Genomic DNA, 10354 nt, shown 5'->3' with positions numbered 1-10354 from the left:
GACGCTGATTCCAGGTACAAATCCTGCATCCTGTGAAGGGGGAACATATAAGTTTACAATGGTTTTCATTTTTCCCTGTAACACCTCGGCATGGTCTGGTCTGACCCAGAGAATTCAAAAAGGCTGCAGCCCATGAGCCCAGCTGGCAGGACGCAGCGACGTACCCTTCCCTTGATGGCCACCTCAGTGTATTCTTTGGTCAAGACCATGCTCCGGCACTGCTCAGTGAGGTTGGCCCGGTTGGTGTTGAAATCAGGGTTGGGTCCCCCTGCTGCAGTGGACAGAGATGGAGCGTCACAAGGGAGGCACAGCTTGGACTCCACTTGAGAGCAGTCCTGACTCCCAGCCCCCACTGCTTTAACCCACCACGATCCACTACCCTCCCAGAGCCAGGAATAGAAACAAGGTGCCCCCCCTGCTGTAACCCACTATCCAATTGCAGAGGCGGCGATGAGACCCAGGAGTCCTGGGGCTCCTGGTGACCCTCCCTGCCCCAAATTACCTGTTCCAGGGCCCTTCCCCTCTTCAGCCACCGTTAGCTGTTATCTTATCTTAGGCAACCTGAACCACAGAGACTGGGCTGCCCCCCTCTTATGCGAAACATCTGCGAGAGATGGGGAGAGACTCAGCCACCGTAGGGGAGGTGCTGTGAAACAGAAGAAAGGTCCAGTGGAGAAAGGATGAGAAGGGGAAACACCACCCCACAGACCAGCATCCTCTGCTCCAGCAGCCAAGAAGGATGCTGGCCTTGGGTTAACAGAGGTTAGGGCGTGCTGTGGTTATTAGGGGCAACAGGGTCAGTGCTAGTGGTCAAGGCTGGGCTGGCAGGGCTCTGTAGCCACAGCCTCTGGCTGGGACATGTCAAGTACTGGGAGGCTGGGAAGTCTCTGTAATGCCCCCTCTGGCTGCAGCGGGGCCTGTGGGGCACGGGGGAGCTGGCAGGGCTCCGTAGCGCTCCCTCTGGCTGGGGCTGTGTCACGCACAAGATCCATCCCTTCCTCCCCCCGCGATACCTTTGCGGACAAAGCGCAGCAGCATGGTGAGCTTCTGGAAGAGCCGGCTGCGCTCGGTGTCCCGCAGGCCCTTGATGTGCTTCAGCTTGGACCATTTGTTCTGACCGGCCGGGGGCACCTGAGGTGTGCAGGGCCCAGCACAATGAGCGGGGGGCAGGGGCAGCTGCTTCAGCGCCAGCACCGAGGCCAGAACACGGCATCTTATGGGGCACCTGCCCTCCCCATGGCACTGGGAAGGGACATGGGTGTGAGCGCTTGAAACATACCCCAGGCTGTGATCCCCTGGAAGTAACACACACACCAACATCACACAGCCAGACCCTTGTCTTACTGTGACACACACACTCCACAGTCACGTTGTGATCTGTAAACCACTCACATCACACAGCCTTCCTGTACCACTCAGACCCACACCCCAGACCCAGCCTGGGGGGGATCTCCTCAAATACACACACCAACCTCACACAGCCTAGCAACAACCACTACCCACCTGCCCTGCTCCCAGCTCCCCACGGCACAGCGGGGCCCCGCGCACATGTCAGGGGCGGGGACCGGGCTGCCCTGTTACGGGCTCCTGCCGCCCGGGGAACAGGTGCCGCGAGCGCCCCCAGGGGCGGGACTCGGGACCCAGGCGTCCGGGAGGGGCGGGGCGGGGCGGGGCCGGAAGGTCGCTGCGATGGGGCTTCCCCCGGCAGCTGAAGATGGCGGCGCAGGCCCGGGGCCCTTGAGTCGAGGGCGGGTGGGGAGCGTAGCGGGTCCCAGCCCAGCCCAGCCCAGCCCAGCCCGTGCGCAGGGAGGCGGCCCAGGGGAGGCACCAGCCGCGGGGCGGGAAGTCGCTGCCCGGGCGGAGGAAGCGGCCGGGGCCGGAGCCGGAGCCGAGCCCGGTGATGGCTGCAGCGGGGCCGGCGCAGGTAGGACGCGGGGCGGGGACTCCCCGGCCGGGCACTGGCTGGTCCCGGCTGGGGCCGAGGGGGGCCGGGACCGGGTTCCTCCCGCGCTAGTGACCCCGGGGCTGGGGGCTGCCGCACTCGGAGCGCTGGGGCCGGGGAGCGGCGCTGGGGGCCCCGGGCCGGGCGGACACGCGGAGCCGGGCCGAGGAGCCCCGAGGCGGCCGAGCCGGGGGCGGGAGCGGGGCCGAGCACAGGCCTGGGGCGGAGGCGGGGACTCCGGCCGGGGGAGGAGCCTGGTCCCTGCCCTGGGATTCGGGCCCTGCCCAGCGCCCCGCCCCAGAGCCCCGTGGGGAGCCGAGGGCGACTCCTGTCGCCGGCCAGCAGGGCCCGAGTCCCCGGGGGGCTGTGCGGGGGGGTCTCCCTGGGTCACAGCTGCTGGGCTGGGGGTTCCCCGGGAGCCGCTGCCCTAGAACCCGCGTCCCCTGCTGAGAGCCCAGGCTGGGGCTGGCGCGGAGGGTGCTGAGTGTGTAACGCTTGTGCCAGCAGCTGCGGGTGGCGTTTGAGGACGTGGCTCTGTATTTCACCCGGGAGGAGTGGGGGCTCTTATCCCGGCCAGAGAAGCAGCTGTACCGGGACCAGATGCTGAGGAATTACCGGGCCCTCGTTTCCTTGGGTAAGGACCAATTTCCCTTCATTTATTCACATCTGAAAAACGTTTGTGCTCCCCATGTGGCACCCTGTCACTGAGTGGTGGCAAATGCCAGCCCCTTTCAGGTCAGCTCGCTGTTGGAGGAGAACTCGGGGCTACAGAGCCTGGGGCTAATCTTGGTGTAACTGGTTTATTTGAATTACCTGCCTCAGTCGTGGCACATTCCTGATGGTAGCAAAGAGCCGATGAGCAACCATCTCTTCCCGGAATCCCAGCTAGAGGTTGAGGGCAGCAACTCTGCATCAGGAGCTGATTCTAGTCAGACAAATAAGGCAGGGGGAAAACACTGCTGCTGCAACAGCTCCCCACCTCCCCCAAAAGAATGAACATCGTAAATTTAACAACTGTACAACTGAACAATGCAAAAGAACTGGAATGTCTGTGTAATGGTGACACCGGGTGACACCTGCCATGACACATTGTGGCCGATTTGCCTTAATGACATGCCTGAAACGTTTCAACAGCTATAAGTTGACAAGGAGCAAAGTTCCCTTCTTCCAAAGTCTTCCCCATGATCCATGTTTCAGGAGACAGTTGGGTAAGTGAAATAATGACCAGAAAGAAGGTGGTTGCAGATTTTCTATTCGCCTTGTCTCTTAATCTGAAACTAATGGGTGTTCACTGGTCTTTTTGTGGGTTAAAAGAAATCCATGTCACACACTTGTCCTATGGAACGTAGTGCCACAAGATAGCATAGAGGCCGAGGTGTTAGCAGAATGGTATATCTCAAGGGAACATTTAAAGTTACCCCAGCAAGGCTTTAAACTCAGCCCCACTGCAAACTGAGAGCGTTGTAGATGTTGCCGATTCAGGGTACGAACTGAACTTGCCTGGTGGGAGACGGGAAGAAGGTTATTGCTAAGGAAGGTTTATTTCTTTCTTCTGCTTTGGATCTCTTGAGATTTCCTCTGAAGCAGCCTGTGAGATTGATGTCCTGTTGTGCCAGGTGCTGCACAAACATATAAACGAGTCCCTGCCGCCAAAAATTTATTAATAAAACTTTCCCCCAAACAGGCTCTTCAGGTTCCAAACCGGACTTAATCCACCGGATCGAGCTAGGGGAGGCAGAGCTCTGGATCTGGGATGCCGAGGGCTCCAGGATACACTCTAGGCCTGAGAGCCCCTCCTCAGGTGAGTCCTAATAATCCAGTCCTTTCTGATTTACACACCTGCTAGTAGAGAACTCCTTGATATAGAAGGCAAAGGCAGAGCGAGATTCACAGGCTGGGAGCTGAAGAGAGACAAATTGAAGCTGGGAATTAGGGGCCAGTGTTTATCTTGAAGGGGGAATAAACCATTGGGAGAGCTCCCCTTAGGACGCGATGGATTCTCCCTCTGGGAGTCTGTCCGTGGAGATGGGGTGGCTCTCTCTCAAAGCTTCACTTTTGTTCCACCAGCAGTTACTGGGCCAGAGTCAGGAATGACTGGGGGAGCGTCTCTGGCTGGGATAGGCAGGAAGCCAGGCTGGATGAGCACAATCAGCCTGTCTGGCCTTGACATCTATGAATCTTAGTCCTGTCTCAGTGCAGAGATGATTTCTAAGTATTACCTAGTCCATCCCTGACAGGTGTCTGTCTAACCTGTTCTTAGAAACCTCCCATGGTGGAGATTCCACAACCTGCGAAGGTCATTTTGTTCCAGTGCTTAACTACCCTCAGAGGTTGGAAGTATTTCCAAATATCTAACCTCTATCTCTCTTGCTGCAATTGAAGCCCATAAAGTCTTGACCTATTCTCAGTCAATAAGGAGAACACTTTATCACCCTCCACTTTGTAACAACCTTTTATGTCCATGAGGACTGTTATCAGGGGTTCTCCCCTGCCCCCGTCCCCTTCTTCTGACTAAACAAACCCAGTTTTTTCACTTACTTCAGAAGTCATGTTTTTGAGACATGTAATCAGTATTGTTGTTCTCCTCTGACCCTCCCGAATTTGTCCACATACTTCCTGAAGTTTGGGGCCCAGAAGTGGACACAGTAGTGGACCTAGCCTGTCCTTGTTTTCCTCTACTTTCCCGTGTATTTGTAAAATGCTTTGTTTTTTCCCTTTATAATGCTAGTTTAGTTTTGCTTTTTGCCTTTCTAATTTTCCCCCTACATGCTTGTTTTGTTTAAGACTCATTTTTGTAATTTGACCTGCTTTCCGTTTCTCGTACGACTCTTTTTTCAAGAGTCGCTCCAGCTCCACCATGCCTCAGCTTCCCCAGCTGTTTAATGGAAAGGGCACTGGGGCTGTGAGCAATGTTCCCTCTCATTTTTTTCAATCCATCTGCAGAATAAATTTTGTTATGTGCACCGAGGTCTGTGCGCCACCAATAGAAACAAAAAACCTCGATATAATATTTTTTAAAGTTACCATAGGGATAATTACTCCAGCCAGGAGACATTAGGTATTTCAGAACTCGCTAATTAAATTAAATTTTTTTTTTTTAAGTAGAAGAGAAATAAAAATCATGAAATGCACAGACCAGTCAAAACCCTAAAGTAACACACTTAGGAAGCATAAAATTGCAGAGATGATATGTGCATTACAGGAAGTACCAAGAAGTAGCAGAAAGCTCATGCTCAAATAAATTGGTTAGTCTCTAAGGTGCCACAAGTACTCCTTTTCTTTTTGCGAATACAGACTAACACGGCTGTTACTCTGAAACCTACTACAACTCTGTGTTGGGAGGTGAGTGTGAAAGAGCCAGAGACTGTGTGGGTTTGTACCACACAGAGTCAGTCTGTGTGCTGGGGAAGTTTCTGAGAGACGCTGGGTGCTGTATTTAAGGCATTCACTGAAAGCTCTCCTGAGCCCTGTCTCCCCTTCCCTCACTCTGAGGAGATGGGTACATGGACTGGTGGTGGGGAGGAGGGGAGATAGAGGGACTGTGTGAGCTGGCTGCTGGGGAGGAAACAAGCACCTGGGTAGAAAGACAAGCCTGTCCAGCCGTACACCACAACACCTTCTAGGCTTCCCACACCTCAGAAAGTCATACCAAGGTAAGGGGCGCCCTAGAGATTTTTCAAAAGGCTTTTGTGCCTTTTAGTTTCATTTTAGTTTTGCTCAAAGACTGAAACCTCAGGCCAAGAGTAAATGATTTCTTCAAAAGGAATTCCTAGAAAAGGACTCTCTCCTCCCCCGCAAGAATAAGCTACATTGTTCTAAGCAGTTTTAAACTGGTCTCACTGCATCTGCATGAAGGGATTGTAGCCCCTCAACTAAACTAGTTTCAAACCAATATAATTATAACAGCAAAAATACTGAGGAACAGGCCTCATGCTATAAAACAGGAGAAAGTGAAGAACCAATACCACATAAATAAACCCCTCTGATTGAAATAAAGACAAAATCAGTTTGAAAACAAAACCCTGCTGCGAGAGGTGTTGCCTGTATCCTGGGCAGGCTACAATTTAAGCTTAAAACAAGACCCAAGACATGCATAGTCCCTGTGGGAGCAGGCGCTAGGTGCTGCAGAAACACCATAGGGTAGAACCACCCTGAGTCAGGTTGTAGATTTGTCACAGCATTTTGTATCAGAAATTACAGAGCGGTTACAGTAACTTTAGTAAAATCACAGGTCTGTAAATTTACTGTGACTGCTCCAGGATTTTTAATAAAACCTGCTGTCAAGGCTGATTCCTTGCTCTGGTACTTTGAGTGCAGAAGGTGGGGGCCCGGAAGGACTTTAAAACGTAATACTTGCCACTCCAGGCTTGTATTAAACTCCCAAGGGCAGAGATTCCCCCCTGGTCTTGGGTTGGTAAATTCTGCCACCCCCCAAGTGCAGATCCCCTTTGAGAGCCCAGGAAGGCACACTTGGGAATTCCTTCCTGTGGGGTACCCCCAGACTGTTTCAGACCCCCTACGGGGAAGAGCTGAGAAAAGGAAAAGAAATCAGCTATTGCCACCAGCTAATTGAAAAACATGGGCACGGACCTCTTAAGACACAGAAATCCAATCCTCTTCTTAAACAAACAAACAAAAATAAGTTTTATTGAAAGGAAAAAAAAAAAGCAAGAAAACACATCTGGAAAATTAGGCTGCTGTTAGATATTAAATAAAAAAAGTAACTGCAAGGATTAAACACCAGAAATGGCTTTCTTGGGGTCCAGCTTAAAGGTTACAAAAACAAAACAAAAGCACCTGTTTTAGCACAGACGAATCCACAAGCCCAAAATAAAGAGAGAGACCTGATCACATCTCACTAAATGTTCCTGTTCTACTTTCCTAGCTGTAGTTCCAAATGAGAAAGTCTAGGTATAGATATTGATGATTTTCGTACCTGGCCCCAAGCTTCTTACAGCGCAGCTGCCGCCCTGTCTCTCCAGCCAGAGAACAAGAGAGAGACAAAAGGGAAGTTTTTTCTCTATTTTAAAAAGTTCTAGCCTTCCCATTGGCTCTTTTGGCCAGGTGCCCACTCACTTCCTCTTACCTAAGCATCGCAGTGAGACTCCTTAACCCTTTACAGGTAAAGCAAAGGGAACAGCTACTAAGGATTTTTATAGCTAGCTGGCTGGCTGGCAGGTGTACTACTCCCCCACCACCACCATTTACAACACCTGCCCTTCTCCTTGCCCTGCCCAGGGGGAACTTGCTGCCCAAAGAAGCACCCTTCTCCCAGCACTGCAACCCTAACCCCAGCCTGGTGCAGAGGGGTTGGTGTGGGGTACTGCAGTGGTTCTCAGCCAGGGGTCTGGGGGCCCCTAGAGGGATGTTGATCAGGTTTCGGGGGGGCCTCCAAGCAGGGCCAGCATTAGACTTGCTGGGGCTCAGGGCAGAAAGCCGAAGCTCCCTCCACATGGGGCTGAAGCCCAGGTCCCCAAGCCCTGCCACTCAGGGCTGAAGCCTGAGCCATGTAGCTTCATGGGGGTCCCTGTAGCATGGGTGCCCTGCTTGCTACCGCCTAACGCCGTCCCCACCTTTGATATGCAGAAAACCAATTATTGTGGCACAGGTGGGCTATCGTGTTTTTATAGTATGTTTGGGGGGGGGGTCTCAGAAAGAAAAAGATTGAAAACCCCTGGGTTGTAGAACACGTGAGTGTTAATGCCATTCACTGAAATTTGACCTGCCTCCCTCACCATCATGACCGTGGGCAGGGGCAAATCCGAGTGGAACTGTAACCCTGCAGGCCAGGTCTCAATGCCCAGACAGGAGCTGCCATTGCAGGGTAAGACGCCCATCCCAAAAACAGTCACAGACAAATGGGGCAATCGCTCCATCCGTGACATTTTCTATCCTTGACAAACCTGCAGCCCTAAGCGTGAGCTAATGCCAGGGTTGCCTCTGCTCTCTCCAGCAGGGCACGGGATCCCGGGAGGAACGCAGACACAGTCTGAATGTGGGGAGAGCATGGTAGGAACACAGGATCCCACATCCCACAGAGGGATACATACACAGGATGCAGTCCATCCCTGGGGTAAATTCAGCCAGAGACCAAATCTGATTACACACCAGAGACTCCCCATGGGCCGGTGTCCCCATCAGTGCATCGACTGCAGCAAGAGGTTCAGGAACCCGTTCGCACTGACCCAGCACCAGTGCATGCCCACCGGGGAGCGGCCGTACTGCTGCGCTGACTGTGGCAAGAGCTTTGCAAAGAGCTCAGCCCTGAAAACACACCAGCGCACGCACACCGGGGAGCGGCCGTATCGCTGCGCTGACTGTGGCAAGAGCTTTGCAGAGAGCTCAAAGCTGAGAATACACCAGCGCACGCACACCGGGGAGCGGCCGCACCGCTGTGCTGACTGCGGAAAGGGCTTTGCACAGTTTGCACACCTGAAAAGACACCGGCGCACGCACACTGGGGAACTGCCATACAACTGTACCATCTGCGGCAAGGGCTTTGCCCAGAGCTCAAGCCTGAGAACACATCAGTGCGCACACACCGGGGAGCGGCCGTACTGCTGCGCTGACTGTGGCAAGACCTTTGCAGAGAGCTCAACGCTGAGAATACACCAGCGCACGCACACCGGGGAGCGGCCGTACCGCTGCACCGACTGCGGAAAGGGCTTTGCACATAGCTCAACTCTGAGAAAACACCAGCGCACGCACACCGGGGAGCAGCCTTACCACTGCAGTGACTGTGGCAAGAGCTTTGCAGAGAGCTCAAAGCTGAGAATACATCAGCGCGTGCACACCGGGGAGCGGCCGTACCACTGCGCTGACTGTGGCAAGAGCTTTGCAGAGAGCTCAAAGCTGAGAGTACACCAGCGCACACACACCGGGGAGCGGCCGTACCGCTGCACTGACTGTGGCAAGGGCTTTGCACAGTTTGCACACCTGCAAAGACACCAGCGCACGCACACTGGGGAACAGCCATACAACTGTACCGACTGCGGCAAGGGCTTTGCCCAGAGCTCAAGGCTGAGAACACACCAGCGCACCCACACCGGGGAGCGGCCGCACCGCTGCACCGACTGCGGGAAGGGCTTTGCACAGAGTTCAACCCTGAGAATACACCAGCGCACGCACACCGGGGAGCGGCCCTACCACTGTGACGACTGCAAGAAAAGCTTCAGCAATGCCAGTACGCTGACCAGACATCAGCGCACACACACACCGGGGAGCAGCTCTACCGCTGTGCCAACTGGGGTAAGAGGTTCAGCAATGCCAACAAGTTGACCCAGCTTCAGCGCATGAACACCAGAGAGCAGCCGGACCACTGCGCTGTCTGCGGCAAGGGCTTTGCACACAGCTCAAACCTCTGAATACATCTGTGCACACACACACCGGGGAACGGCCATTCCAATGCACTGTCTGCAGAAAGAACTTTGCACAGAGCTAATACCTGAGAATACACCAACGCATTCACAGCGGGGAGCGGCTGTCCAGGTGTGCTGACTGTGGCAAATGCTTTGCTCACTTGGGCAACCTAACCTGGCACCAGTTGACTCGCCCTTCTGCCACCGCTAGGGCCCAAGGGGCTTCTGGCAGCTGGCAGGCCTGACACAGTGCCAGCAGAATCAGACCAGGGAGTGGTCCTGTCCCCATGATGCCCATCAGAGACTGTGGGGCAGAGAATGGGACTTGGCTGAGCAGTGTGGGGAAGAGGAGACAGGTGAGGGGATTTTAGAGCAGATGGGCACAACCTTCTCCATTTGGGACCCCCTCCATCTAGGTGGGGTCCAGCCAGGTCTCTCTCTTTCTGTCAAACTCCCCGCAACACATATAGCTGTCAGGCAGCCAGGACAATCCCCCTTCCTCCCCCTGCATCCCTCCCCCAGAGTTACCTTGATTTCAGCCAGGAGGTGACTCTTAGGTGACATCTAGAGGTGGGATTTGCAGTCCTGTCTCGGCATGGATTGGTCCGAGGAGGGCGGGGGGGGGGGACGACAGCGCGATGTGTCAGATTGAAAGAAGACTCAGGAACTGCTCAAACCGTCTATTCTAAATAGAAATGTGATGAAGAAAAACTACGTGCCTAATGTGTAGCAAAGGTCTAACCAGTTCTTTCTTTGCTATTAAAGAAGCTGACGCATTCGAATGGTGTGTGGAGAAACCAATATGAAGTGTAAATCTTTAAGATAAACCTGTCCAAATGTCGTAAGGCCTAACTGACCATGAGGCCTGATGAACTGTGTGACTGGTGGGCCGCACAGAGAGTTTTGTATTACTCCTTGGGGAATTCTGTGCCAAAAAAAATAAAAATTTTGCACACCATATTTTAAAATTCTGCATATTTTATTTGTCATAATATAATCACACTAGTTTCATAGATTATCAGGGTCGGAAGGGACCTCAGGAGGTCATCTAGTC

At 53.6% G+C, this 10354-nt stretch overlaps 2 protein-coding genes across 2 annotated transcripts in view; both read left to right on the top strand.

Annotated features, from left to right (window-relative positions):
- Window positions 1-1704: 1704 nt before the first annotated feature.
- LOC144267033 (uncharacterized) lies at window positions 1705-10260 on the top strand. The gene is given in 5 exon segments (XM_077820675.1): window positions 1705-1924; window positions 2447-2576; window positions 3627-3743; window positions 7896-9148; window positions 9151-10260. Coding segments are annotated over 5 exon segments (1680 nt in total). The 5' UTR covers window positions 1705-1900; the 3' UTR covers window positions 9307-10260.
- LOC144267029 (uncharacterized) overlaps window positions 3626-10354 on the top strand; it is a 29706-nt gene continuing 22977 nt past the window's right edge. The window contains 1 exon segment of the mRNA XM_077820669.1: window positions 3626-3743. The gene's annotated coding sequence lies outside the window, so the exon portion shown is untranslated.

The sequence above is a fragment of the Eretmochelys imbricata genome, chromosome 6, assembly GCF_965152235.1.
Source record: "Eretmochelys imbricata isolate rEreImb1 chromosome 6, rEreImb1.hap1, whole genome shotgun sequence".
Lineage (NCBI taxonomy): Eukaryota > Metazoa > Chordata > Testudines > Cheloniidae > Eretmochelys > Eretmochelys imbricata.
This window is presented reverse-complemented; position numbering and strand designations above follow the sequence as displayed.